Source organism: Nuphar pumila, chromosome 13 (assembly GCF_984573655.1).
Source record: "Nuphar pumila chromosome 13, dmNupPumi1.hap1.1, whole genome shotgun sequence".
In the NCBI taxonomy this organism is placed as follows: Eukaryota; Viridiplantae; Streptophyta; class Magnoliopsida; order Nymphaeales; family Nymphaeaceae; genus Nuphar; species Nuphar pumila.
Genome location: NC_143261.1, coordinates 10,183,914 through 10,197,904, shown reverse-complemented (window position 1 = coordinate 10,197,904; position 13,991 = coordinate 10,183,914). Strand labels below are relative to the sequence as shown.

The 13,991-nt window shown below is 40.8% G+C and overlaps 1 protein-coding gene across 1 annotated transcript; it reads right to left on the bottom strand.

The window, feature by feature from the left end:
• Window positions 1-3,653: 3,653 nt before the first annotated feature.
• LOC149817721 (uncharacterized) lies at window positions 3,654-7,405 on the bottom strand. Its single transcript, XM_089984164.1, has 4 exons — window positions 5,535-7,405; window positions 4,887-5,269; window positions 4,658-4,718; window positions 3,654-4,445 (listed from the first exon to the last, which is right to left on the bottom strand). Exons 1-4 carry the CDS (start codon window positions 6,438-6,440, stop codon window positions 3,780-3,782), a joined length of 2,016 nt encoding a protein of 671 aa, XP_089840290.1. The 5' UTR covers window positions 6,441-7,405; the 3' UTR covers window positions 3,654-3,779.
• Between the last annotated feature and the right edge of the window lie 6,586 nt (window positions 7,406-13,991).

The window sequence follows — 13,991 nt, the reverse complement described above, 5'->3', positions numbered from 1 at the left end:
GAGATCTTGACATCATGCATAGCAAAAAGTTAAATGCACGCTTGTCATTGAATGGTTGTAGGCACATGACAAGATAGGCAACAGACGAACATGCACTACATATATAAAATATTTACTCTCTCTCTCGGCCGTTAACGGAATATCTGAACTGTAACAGTGGTTTCTCCACGTTATCAAAAGAAAACAAAGAAAAAAATAAGAGAGAAAGCTCATTTATGTGAATCTTCAAACCTAACATCAAGTGGCAGCCTTAAATTGTGATCAGTAAATTGATTACGCAGAAAAAATCTTCGGATGACAAAGAATATAAAATTCCAGAATGTCAAGGAAATTGGGTTCGTTGATATGTTATTTGGGCACCATAATACCAAGCATATATCTATCTTATGTCTCAATAAGAAAGCTTGTGATAAATACCTGTTTGAGAGGGTCTTTGGTGCAATCATATAAGAGCTACGCCATCAACGTGAAGACATGGGTTTAAGTTCTGAGGATGGATACTTCTTGCAGAAAAGCAGAAGATTATGACCGAACTCGATGATGCCATTCTCCAACACCCTGATCGAGGTACGAGACCACACTAGATATGGCCCTTTAAACACCTAGTTTTGAAAATTTCTTATAATTAACCCAAGCACATCAGCCAAGATGCACTTTACAGGATAAGATCACAACTAAACTTTGATCTGCAATAAGAATGCCTTTGGGATATTCTCAAACATGACCAAGTTTACAAACACCAAAGTTTCCGCTTTGTCGTTCATGATCTTGGCCGCGCTCTATGGGACGCTAAAGACACCAAGTTTGTCATCAAATATATTATGTGCATGGGCAGCATGTCTTGTTGCTAACAACATGCATGATGCCCCATTCAAGATCAGGAGATCAATCAGAAGAATAGTTTGTAAAAATGTGAGATTTGTGGAAACAAGGCAGCATTTAATTGATAGCCATTAGAATGAAGATGGTGAAATACAAGTCAGCACAAAGGGAGGGATTCAGATTGGCACGAATCAGGGGAGCTGGATTTGGACAACTGGGATTCAAGTGAGTGAGAGCATTGTCTGCATATGTGTGCATGTGTTGACCACAATCTGGGTCCCTCCAACATGTAGAGAAGACGTCAATAGGGCATGGAAATTTCTTATACTTTGTAGAATGCAAAGTAAACTCAAAACATGGTAGCACATCAGCCAGCTTCAGCCATTCATGATAAAATAGCGACATGCACCGCTGTGACAGAGACACCATTAATAAGGTTTCTCCTCCCACGCATGGATGCTGTAATCAATCAAATTGCACAGCTATGCATTCTGGCCAGAACTCAGTGCAAATAAACTAAGAGAAATAGATACCCAAGTCTAAGAGGAGGAAAATTCTTACTGCTAGTGCTAGCCAAGAAGAATACATCCTATGTCAACCATAAAAGGGTCACAGGATGCTTGACACATGTAGAATGAAGGGTTTAAATGCATTGACTGGGAACCACTGACTTTAACTTAACAAATGAAAGAAAGAAAGCAGCCTAATGAACAACTTCAAACTAGCAAAAATTCATCTAGAACGTTTTCCAATCCGATAATGCTGATAATATATTAACTAAATAAATCTTATCCATGGCTGTTTATCATGTGTTTCCAATATCTAAACGCAATGTTTGAAACTATAGGTTGTATTGATCACTTTCTACAATTATTTTGTGCAAAGTGGGGAAACTCTTTTAAGTAGGTCATGTCACTGTGCCAATTGTCTGCATTATTTAACTGCCCAACTCATTTGCAACTGAAGATTCTGAATTGAATTTCAGACTTTTTACCCTCTTCTTACTGCGTTTCACAGTAATGCATCGCTTGAAATATGACCAAATACATGAAGTTCAACACTAATTTCTGCTTCACATCCACATTAGTTTGGTATGAAGCCTGACCAAGTAACATGCAGCAATGTTTCTTCCACCAGTGGGAACATTGAAGTTCATTGGCTTCGTTCATGTTTCTGATGGTACCCAAGCACACTCTTAAGTTCAGTGGTATTTAGTAATCTAAAGGAATCAATATACTATGCACCCAAACAGTGCTAGAATGTATCAATGCTATGGTGGAGTAATCTAAAGAATGAATCAATATATTAGGCCATTAATTTTTCTTTCATCAGTATTAGACAGCACATCAAAAAACAAGAATCAAATTTGTGTTGAGTAAATTATAAACAAGTGGCAATATAGGTAGTTGGTGAACATGGTCATAGTCATACTCAGTCTAACAAACCCGTAAGTTCAGGTGATATATCCAAGTCCTTGGCCTTTGTTAGCCCTACAACCACTCACTCCTATCACATCAAGCTCATCCTCACATCTGAAAAGCACAAACAGACTGCGTGGGAGTACTCGTTCACCATAGTCTGTTTCTTTCTATCTTTATTGAAATTGACCAATTTATTGTTTTCAGTTGTCTTTTCCAAAAAATTCTCCAATATCCTGAGAACGGCAACGCCAGAGATTATCACAGACATATCAAACACGTTCAACTGCTTTTAAGGTTGACTAAATTACAGCAATCTCGATGAAATTTTTATCCGAGAAAGAAAAAACTAACAGAAATGCTGGGAAGTGAAAACTGTTTGTGTCTAATCACAGATTTTTTTTAACGATAAGTAAAAACTTGTTGACATCCTTATGAGTATGCTGAGTTATAATGACAAAACCAAAAAACCAACATAATGTTCCCCATTAAAGTTTTAGAAGGATGAAGTCTAGAATAGAGATTGGTTGGTGAAGGAGCTAGGATTAGGGGCCAAGTACACTTTGAGTGTGCCTGTGCACGTCTCTCTAAGCTACGTGGTGGTCTGATCAAAATAAATTCTCCAAAGATGATATGTTTGCCTTTATGAAATTCAGCAACCTGTGATTTCTGAGTTTCTCACGGTGCATTTATACCTTCAATGAAACACTTTTTATAATGTTTCTGAGATATCCTACAAGAGCGGAAGAAAACTCCACGGACAGATACACGGCTCTAGGAAAAACAAAGACGTTGGTTACTAAACATTAGCTACTCATCGTGACATATTACAAGCTTGATCCAAATAACTTTCTGTTACCATTACAATGTCTTCATGTTAAGGGATGAAGATAGTGTAAAGCCTGAAAATGGCAGTTGAGCAATTGCCCATAGAGGAGGCTAGATTATACAACATAAAAGAGAGAGAGATGAAAATAATCACATAAATTGCACCTCTATGCCTTTGAAGTTTGAACACCTATTACTTGCTGTAACTCAGTTATCCATGAAATCAACATGCGTGAACAAGGCCAAATGCCAAACGGATAAAGGCGCCCACAGTAAACTCAATCAAGAAGCATAATCAAAGGAGAGGCCCAAGTCTTAACACCATGTCCCTGGATTTTAGCTGACCCGTATAGCTGGGGCCAAAACTTTTCACAGTCGGCTCCTTTACTGTGCCTAGGTAGTAAACAGCTATTGGCCCAGATTGCAACAACACTAGAAGTTCCATATGTGCATTGTCCATGCATAGGTAAAGCATTAAAAGAGGACAATAATAAAGCCATCAACCACATTGACAGCAACAAACATGCACCACAAAAAGAAAAACCAACACAACCACTACTTCGCTTCAATGAGTAGTGTACATACATAACGTTCTTTTAACTCATCCACCTTAATCAAAACTACATTAATATAGAATGTACATGGTAATGATAGCAATTATGCCAATAACTCCACTGGTGGTATTCATGTATAGGTATATATATGGCTTTCCTAGCCAACAAAATCATGCAGCAATTGGGTATCAACAAGATGGCCATTCCTGTAAGAGGAGGACAATAACTGTGGCCCAAAGGCTGAGCTGCCCTGCACACCTTCACCATCATCCAGAACCGAGAAATGAGGAGGATGGCACTCATCAAGATGCCTGCTATCTCTAGGAAAGAAGAGAGATTGATGGTAGGCATTGACATTAGCATTGTGCTGGTGTAATCCCAATGTGAGGGAGACACCGCCGTTGCTGGCATACTGGCGTTGGGAGGGAGAAGAATCATCATTGGGGTATGAAGAAGAAAAATCATAATCCACTGAGCCAAAGGCTGGCTGCTGTCGGTTTCTCATGTGAGCAATGGTGGCACCATCAATGGCCATGTTCTTATTGCTACTGTTGTTGTGGTTATGGATGGTATTGATGGTGGTGGTTGTGACCTTCCTCTTGGCTTCCTCGCCATTGATGATGGAAGAGAGAGAATCCGAGTCGTGTACAAGTGCCGGTGGAGGGGGTTCATCTGTTGTCCCTTGCTGTGGCTGCAGGCTAGGGTTTCTTTCCTTGTCTTGGCCCATAGTTCCCTTGTCTTTCTCCTTTGCTTCCTCAAGATACATTTCCTCCACCATGGGCTTCCATAGCCTCACTCTCGCGTTTATGAACCAATTTGATACCTAATTCCATGCACCAAAACCGTCCATGAATCTATCAGAAAATTTCATGACGTTGGGGTATATACTAAGACACAAACAGCAACCTACACCCCAAAAACAATGTTATGATTTATGATTATATGTCCTTCATGGTAGCCTCATCACCATCCATTATTAATATATCTACATGCGACACATAAGTACATGATCTCAGATAAAAAAAGGCAGCGTACCTGGCTTCGAGATAGTCCTGTTTGCCGAGCTAAAATATGCTTATCTACATCACTAGGGTACCTGTTTTTGTTTCATTAATACAAGAATGTAATATAACAGAAAAAAAAGCTAAGGAAAGCCCTACTGATTCATTCATTTTATAGACAGAATTTGTGCTAAAACATGCATACATGTACATATTCATAGGCAATTGAGGAAAAGAGAGTAAAGGATGTTCATTGTTCTTACGGGTGGAGGAAGTGTTCAAAGAGCCAGGCACGAAGAATAGAGACCGAACGTTCAGGCAGCCCTCTCTGAGGCCTCCATGGATGGTTCTCCATCATCCCCATGTTCTGATACGCCTTCTGCTGCCTGAGACTCTGGTCCAGAATCCTCAACCTAGGGGTCTCCCCCTTGGTGGTGCCCGATGCAATCGCATCCTTCTCCCCCAACACCTTCTTGGTGGCCTTGATCTGAGCCACAATCCCATCCCTCAAGCACCTGAAATGCTTAGACATGGCTTTCGACGCCAAGGACGAGTACACATCTGCCGCACCCTCCCCAACCACGGCCTCGAACGACGCTACCACCACTCTCATCTGCTGGCAATATTGCCTGTATCTCCTGTCTACCTGATCAAGAGATACCCACAAAGGCAGGACATAAGCCATTGGCTCGTAGTATTGCTTGTATATCCTATCTACCCGGTCAAGAGGTACCCACAAAGGGCAGTAACATAAGAAAAGAACAAAACCATCTTTCAAAAAACTCACAACCATCTTGGGATGGGTGAGTCATGATGCAGTTGCTAGAGAGGGGCACATAGCCCCGGCTTATTGAATCATTTTGGATCCATTTTTAGTTTGGATTATCCTTTTTTTTTCGCGAATTGCTCACCTCTTCTAGCATCGAGACGAGCTTGCATTTACGTTTCCGAAGCTCGAGAAAATCGACGTTGTAGAGAAAAGGGTTGATGGGGGTGGAGTCCTCGATGGATGGCTGCTTGCTCTTCTTGTGGTTGGTGGCTGATTGGCGCTTGGTTCCGAGGTTGCAGAACTCGTACAGCAGCTCCTGGGCTAAAGGGAGGTACTTGGAGTTCATGGGTTCATAGGGACGGTACTGAGCTTCACAGGATGACTGTGTATTGAGGCCGAGACGGTAAGCTGGCCCGTACCTGAGCTCGTCTCCTGCTGCAGCAGACTCGAAGGATTGGACTCTGAGCTCAGAGAGATTGTGGGGTGAGAGTGAGAGGGAGAGACCATGTCGGCTCTGGCGTTGGTGTTGGGGATGATGGTAGTCTGCTGCTGGCTGGGCGTTGATGATGAGCCCTTGGTTGGTGAGATCAATGGATGGTCCTCTTGAAAGGTCATCATGGTGGTGGTAGGTTATGTTGGTAGTAGCTGTAGCCTTTGTTGATGATGATGACGCTGTCAATCCTTGTTCGGGTTTTGGCTGTTGGTTCACAGCAAGGAAGCCTTTGAAGACATCTGAAGGTCTCATTGTGGAGGCGTCCCTCAAGTTCTTGGAGGGGAAGCTCAGCAATTCCATCCCTGTTTGGAGATTGAAGATCTCCGCGGGGTTCAGCATCTGGGGGTGCTCCATGGTCTCTCCTACTACCATGTGGGGGATGGTTGGATTGATGGTGAAGTCAGAGTAGCCACCATAGCTAGAGATCTGTGCTCTTGCTTTATCATCGATGCCTTGTTGATGGCTACGATGGTCTTGGTGGAACTCACCCAGCTCAGAAATAGCTCTCAATCGCAGGCCCCTGTCAATCAACACCCCTTCTTCCATACCCATCATTAGAATTATTGAAGGTGGGGGAGAAGGTCTACAAAAACAAGAGAGATTTTGATGAAGTCCTCCAGGAGGGTAGATGGGAGTTGGGAGGAACGACAAAAAGGCTAGTTTTGAACCAACTTTAAGACCCTTATTCCTTTTTCTCTCTATACACCTCCACAAACAGGTAGGGGCCAGGGAGGGTAAGGAGTGTTAGAACCATCCGTTGCTGATTATGGAAGAGCTCAAGTCTTTGGGTATCTTAACGGACACCCAAATGTCAGCCACAATTAGATTTTGACGCCTACCCTCTTATGCCCCTCACAATAATCACTGTAACCCAGCACCATGTAAATACATGCAAATATGTCACCAAGCATGATGTTGGAAATCATGTGTGACATGGACCATGAATCTCTCCTTTTTCAAAAAGTTGGTGCACCCACAGTGAACTAAACAAAAAACAAAAGTTACAAAAAACGAAATTCTGATTGGATGGTAGTGGAATTAGTACTCTCAGAGGGGGAGAGAGAGAGAGAAAGGCCAGGAGTTCTACCAATAATTTTAGCCCTGCAGGCCCGTATCCTGTGGAAAAGCAGAGGGGGAACAGAGAAAGAAAAGCGCTTTCCTTTGCCTTGCATCTAATCAGGATCTGCCATGTACCATCTTTAATTATTTTAACTTATACCAACCGGTTGGTGGCAATCCCAAACAGGAGATTCTGCTGCACGAATCCTCAGAAAAGAACCTCACATCTCCTGCTGCTGAGCACAAAAAAAGACGAATCCCATCTGAGACTGGAGTATGGGGTTCAGACTTCAGAGAGTGTGGAGTTGGGGCGGGGCGCCGAAGGGGAAGTCTGATAGGGGGCAGAGTGGAGGGGTGGATTTGTCCCGTCGGATATGAGGAGAGGGATGATGCCCTCTGAGCAGTTCCTTCTAAAAATAGGGACTGTCCTGGGCGACCAGCCACAGTGGTCCATGGTTTCCAACAAATTCCAATTAAGATGGTATTAAAGGAGTCATAGGCCCATGGCAATTTGCTGTACTCTGTGTATGACCACCCCTCCAACCCTTGGCACCCACCACCCAAACCCCACCTTTTACCTTTGCCTTTATGTTATTCACTTATTTTTTTTTCAATATTGTTCAAACACAAAGCAGTAAAGATTACCTTTTTCGAATTTTCTCTTCATTTCTTTTACATAGTGACCGTCATAATTAATTAAACTCGAGCTCCTCTTTTTATCTTCAATCTTTCTTGCTGAGATGGAACATAGGATACATGTATTAACCAATAATAACGTGGGTTCGAATAAGATACCTGGATAGTCAGGTCGCACTATTATAACCCAGAGATCATGGGTTCAAATCTATAACCAATAATAACGTTTTCTATTGTATGATTATGTCGTTGATCTCTTTTCTTTGCCCTTTTGAGTTTTAACAATGGGTGGTCCCATCCTTTTCCCGGTAAGTTGACCCTCTTCCCTTTCTTTACACGGCCAGCTGCACAGCCGGAATCCGATACCTTCTCCGGCAGAACAAGGCCTTGATGTCATTATCTGTCCCTCCGTCCTCAATGCTTTGGTTATTGTAAGGCATTTGGTTTCATTATTGGGAGGAACAAAGGCCAAGAAAAACCGTAGTTACGAGATGACACCCTCTTTTTAGATTAATTTAAGAATCCAAAAGTAATGTTGCCGCATTATGTCGAGAGAGAGAGAGAGAGAGTCACGGGATTACTTCTTTTAACAGGCAAATGTGGCATGAGGGTCTTTCTTTACCATCACATAAAGAGAGAAAAATCACAATCACTCCAAAGCATTCAGGATAAACAAAAGAAAGTTTTTCGCATTTGCATTCATTCACATTTTTGCTCGAAAGCACATTACTGTTTAGATCTATGAGCCGACCCTTCAAGGTATTTATCAACCTAAATCAAAGTACATGGGTGACCTGAAGAAAGTTATAACCTGAAAAAAGTTACAAGTGACTTGACACTTTGCAACAAGACTCAACCAAAGCAAAACAGACTCGAGATACAACTATATAAAACAGGTCGCAGAAAGAGTGATTCAAATAAATAGCAAAAATAAAATTTTAAGTAGCACATATTTTAGCCTTGAAGGCTCCACCTGACATTGGACGATCATGTTTTAAAACCCACGGGGGTGTTCTTTGCCGCAAGGTCAAAGGAGAGTCTACTCTTCGGTGGGTGAGGAGTATCTATAGGATTTTACCTATCAAAAGGCTAGTCAAGGTGTAGTTGGTGATAGAGGGGTACTTAGCCTAGCAAAAAAAAAGTATATATATATATATATATATATATATATATATATATATATATATATATATATATATATATATATTGAAAGGCAAGCTGGGGTTACGTAGACCCCTCCCAGAGCATGAGTAAATCCTCCAAGTTGCAACCTTAAGAGCACATTTGGAAGAGGGAAAAACTCTCATAGGAAAAAGAAAGTTTTGCCTATTTGATATGAGTTCTCCAAAAAAAAAATTCGTGTGTGAAGCATGAGAAAAATAATTGAAAAATGTGAAAAAATGAGAGAGAGAGGAGGAGGACGGAGTTGATGGTGGTAGGTGGTGACATGTGTGGTAGAGAGTGTAAAAATATTTTTTCTCTTGTTTGGAAACATTCCTCCACCACCTCCCCATGAAGGAATGTTTTCTATAAAAAAAAATGTACGTTTTAGAAAAACTCAACGAAAAAGTCTTTCTCGTTTAGAATGGTCAAAAAATCCGTAAGGATTTTTAATTTTGCATCACTTTTTCTACATCTTTCTTGCTTTCAAACGGCCCTAAATCATAAGAGAATTGAGGGCTTATAACATATCCCATTAGAGAAAGAGAGAGAGGGCATTTGCAACCTTAAAACATAAAAAATGACCAGAATAAAGAAACAAATTGAAACAAATTGTGGGATTAGGGTTCTTCAAGCCAAAAGCCGAAGAGCACATCAAAATATTCTATGCAAAAATCATATTTTACAAAAAACCCAAGCCAAAATCGTGGGCATTCAACGATTTAAAAAAGAAACCCCTAAATTTTTCTATTTTTCAACCAAATATTCATGATTTTTATGATTTTCCTCCCTTTTTCTTGGGAAGAATTTTTTGAAAAATTGCGAGAAATCAGGATGTACTGGTCGCAACTTTAGTGGTGTGACCGGCGTACCCCATGCGGACCACTTTATCCCTGCCTATCAAATGCGGGGCAGCACCTCTGTTCTTGTTTGGGCGTGTCCCGCCATTCAAACGTGATCTTACCATTTTTACTTTTTTTTTCTTGCTGTTTGGTCTTTGGTGTGTGTGTGTGTGTGGTGGTGGTGGTGGTGGTGGTGGTGGTGGGTGGGGGGGGGGGGGTGTAAGGGCTAGATCTGAATCCGAATCCAAATAAGATCTGAAGAGGTTAGATTTAATATGAATCCAAAGTACATGTGGTAGTACTGGATCTGGAAAATAATAGAGTAAAACATGCTATTTACATGTAAAAACTGCATTTGGTTCGGATCACCTCCAGATTCAAATTAGAATGCTGATCCGTAACCAAAAGTGATCCGATTGAATAGATCCAAATTTGATCCGAATGGGGCTAATTAAGGCGAGGTCTTTGGTGGTTTCCTCCTCATAAAAGAAAAAAAGATGGTAATAAATGAGCAAAAGTAGCAAATTTGTCAATATGCTTGGTTTTATTTTGGATTTTACTACATGAAAACAACCATATGTTCTCATTATTTTTGATCAAATGTGCCTCTAAGTGTAAAACTAACAAAATGATGCTAACAACAATGTCATTACCTCAACACTGAGATGGTATCCCATGTGGTAAGCAGAGTCCTGTGTCAAGCTGGAGGCCCAGGATCGAATCCCTCTGCCACATGTGGTGACAGTTGTTCTGGTAAGGGTTCGCCTAACCCCAGCTAAATGTCATCACGTCTTACCTCACAGGGTGCACGCCCAGTAAATAACCCAGTTCTGGGTGAGGGTTTTTCATCATTAAAAAAAAAATGTCATCACATAAAGTTGTCCTGCCAAGACTGGCTCATGATTTTTTATCCAAAACTTTGAGGACCCATATTTTCTTACTATAAATTTAAGGGTGGGCATCTGGCCGGGCGAGGCCCGTTTAGAGCTCGGCCCATTGGGTTTTAAGTTCTGCCCAGCCCAGAGATGGTTCAGCTCATATATTATTGGGCCAAGTTTTGGTCAGGTTCTTAATGGGCTCGGGTTTGAAGAGCAGCCCATGATTTGGCCCATTGTCCCAATGTGACAATGTTTAGCACGTTGGTTCATCCTGACCCAAACCTATTTAAAGGTTATTTTCGATTGAAGATCATAAATTAATTCGTATGATACCAAAAGCAATGAATTAAATGAAAGATTAATGCACCCTGCAATGTCACCAATTAGGTAAATAGTAATAGTTACCAAGTTACTATGCAACCAATTACTAAAAAATTAATTAGGTAACTCAGGCTCATCAGATCAGCCCGGTAGTCCATGGGCCGATTGGGCCCGATCCATATATAAGGTTTTGGCCCAATAGCTAGTGGGTCATGGCCTTAAAACCTTGACCCAAACCCGACCCACCATACGACTCGGCCCATTGCCCACCCATACCTGCATGTACTCGTAGTGCCATGAATTCTATCAAACATTTACAATAGGATATGCCCACCAGGGTCTTCACACTTTCCAAACGGCCTCCTATCAAACATTCCCACTTTTAATCAAGTGACTCCCTGTTGCCAAACACCCTTTGGACTTGTGTGCAAACGGATTGATTTTGGGCAGAAGTTAGACCCGAAGTCTGAACACTTTATTTCTAGATACGGATAATTGACTTAAGATCCAAAAGGGTATTCAGATTTACACATTCAGATCATTTTTGGATTTATATCACTCAGATCAGTGTTTTATATTGGATCTAATGTAATCTATTTGCATATTTTACATGTAAAAACCATTTTCTTTCGTGTAAACAACCTTGATTTGGATCATCTATTGCCGGATCCACTATCACAACATATATTTAGGATCTGGATTCAATCTTACGTTGTCAGGTCTCATTTACAGATTCGGATCAACTGTACAAAATTCAGATCGGATCAGGTAGGATCCTTCCCATGCCCTGTCTATTTGCTACATAGTGCCAATTTATTTCACAAAGAATAACGGGGATACTGTTAATTTTTATACGAAAATGGGTATTTTTTTTCTACCAAACATGAAACAAAGATCCAAATAGTGGGCCCTACCCCTTTTATGGGAACACAATGTTTCCTATGAAAAATCCATATGCAAGCTTTTGTTCCTTTGTGCTGAATATTAATTGATTATTTTATCCTTAAGAAATAATATCAAATGTTCATTAATTACTAGAGAAAGGTAAGGCCCACAAGTTTTGTTGTTTGATCTGAAGAAGTAGAGACAAATGCTTTACTTTGCTTCATTTTCTTTTTTTGAAAGGCAAGCTGGGGTTATTCAGACTCCTACCAGTTATACAACTATACCATTAGGGTTTGTTAATTAAGAAAAAATATTTGATGGAAGTTTGAAAATAAACTTTCTTTTCTTTGTGGGCATGCCCATGTGATGCCTATGGCCCACCACCATTCGGCTAGCCACGTCATCATGCCCTACATTGAGATTCTGGTTACAAAATGCCTCCACGTCAACCATTCTCATCCTTGTTTTCACAAGGTTGAAGAGCATGTTCCCAACAAGGATGTGGGGCCCTCATTCCTTGCCCTTCTCATGGTCCCAACTATGAGAGAAGAAAAATGGCATCACAAAGGATGGTGATCTTTGATCAATAGCGACACCAAAAGCAAGTCCCTTGCACATGACCTTTGCTCTTTGATGCTATTACTGTTACTGTGATTGAAAAATGCATTACTGTTATTTTTTTTTTTTTTGCTTTTTTCGAGAAGGGATCAGGTGAGATGTGATTGCATGCTTTTGGTGTGATGTTGCACCGGCACCATCTTTGGGATAAAGCCTGTCAAATGTGGTGCCGAACAGCAGATAGAGGGTGATCAAGTAAAGCAGCACACCAAAAGTGTGCAATCACATTGCACCAGATCTGTTATCTGATAACACTGCAATAGATTTGAACCCATGATCTCTGGGTTATAATAGTGCGACCTGACCATCCAGGTATCTTATTCGAACCCACGTTATTATTGGTTAATACATGTATCCTATGTTCCATCTCAGCAAAAGCAAGATTGAAGATAAAAAGAGGAGCTCGAGTTTAATTAATTATGACGGTCACTATGTAAAAGAAATGAAGAGAAAATTCGAAAAAAGGTAATCTTTACTGTTTTATGTTTGAACAATACGTTACACCAAGCTTGGCCAACGTAAACAAGGAATATGGTGGTCCCCCATTGAAGAAAAGAGAATAGCCTTTATTTTGTGAAAGAAAGTCATGGGATCTGCTACGAATAGTCATTCCATAGTAACGACAACAACCAGTCCAATGAACACTTTGCAACCTGTGAGAGAGAGAGACAGAGATAAAATTAAGACCGTTCAACCAAAGAAAGATTCAAAATCTACATGTTGAGAAAAATTGGATCGGCCTACATATGAGAAATTACATATTATAGGCTTTTTTTATGTGATCTAATTTGATTGGGTCATGTGATATCTAATATGGTATGGTCTTATTATGTGAAGAGACCTCTTATACCCTTATCTGTCATTTTCTGATTCCATGATGGGTTAAATTAAAAAGAGACTCGCAATTGGTTACAAATTAAGTCATGGTCTTCAAACCATATATAGTGGTTTTCTCTCTTTAGACTCTTCATCTACAATAAGAGAAATCAGTCTTTCTCATAAGGTTCAGAGAAAGAAAAATGAACACGTATATAGGTTCTGGAAGATCATACACATCAACGATCTATCAGAGCGTCAATGGATTCAGGTATGCTTTCGCAATGAGATTCAATTTATGCTTTGTTTTCAACGATTTGGCAAGAACATGTTTGACAATCCTTTTAGTTTTTGGTAGATTTAAAATTCAACAATTGGTATCAGAGCGACTTGTTCCCTGTTGAATCATTAAAAGATTTGATTTTATTTAATACATTTCATGTCTTTTCGTTTGTGGCATCGATCCATCTTGATCGTGGTTGGGGCATTGGTGAAGGAGGACTGATCGGCCCTTCTTGCACCGTCCGGATGTGCCCGAACATTGGGAGGGCCGATCGACCCTCCCCTTAGGGTTTTCAAATGGGTGAGAGGGCCTTTCTGCCCTACCTCATCTGAACATCGGATCACCACAGCCAATACAAAGGGGATTCCCCTATTCAGACCGTCGGATGGGAAGGGCCGTTGGGCCCTTTTCTTTTGTTGTTGGCCAGACGGGAAGGGCCATCAGGCCCTTCTCTTTTGTTGATGATCGGATGGAAGGGTCGTTCAACCCGTCACTGATTTCTTTTGGCCTTGCCGGACGGATAAAAAGGGTTTTCCATTCCTTTTGAATCGCTGGTCATAGAGAGATGTGTTCGGATCGCTGATCGACGATATTGCTCACACTCTAT

What these genes read in the sequence shown, in the direction of transcription:
- LOC149817721 (XM_089984164.1), bottom strand. Translation starts at nt 6,440, where the DNA reads ATGATGGGTATGGAAGAAGGGGTGTTGATTGACAGGGGCCTGCGATTG. An exon ending in TTTGAACACTTCCTCCACCC is followed by an intron (nt 4,719 to 4,886) that starts GTAAGAACAATG and finishes AAACAAAAACAG; the next exon opens with GTACCCTAGTGATGTAGATA. An exon ending in CAGGACTATCTCGAAGCCAG is followed by an intron (nt 4,446 to 4,657) that starts GTACGCTGCCTT and finishes GCATGGAATTAG; the next exon opens with GTATCAAATTGGTTCATAAA.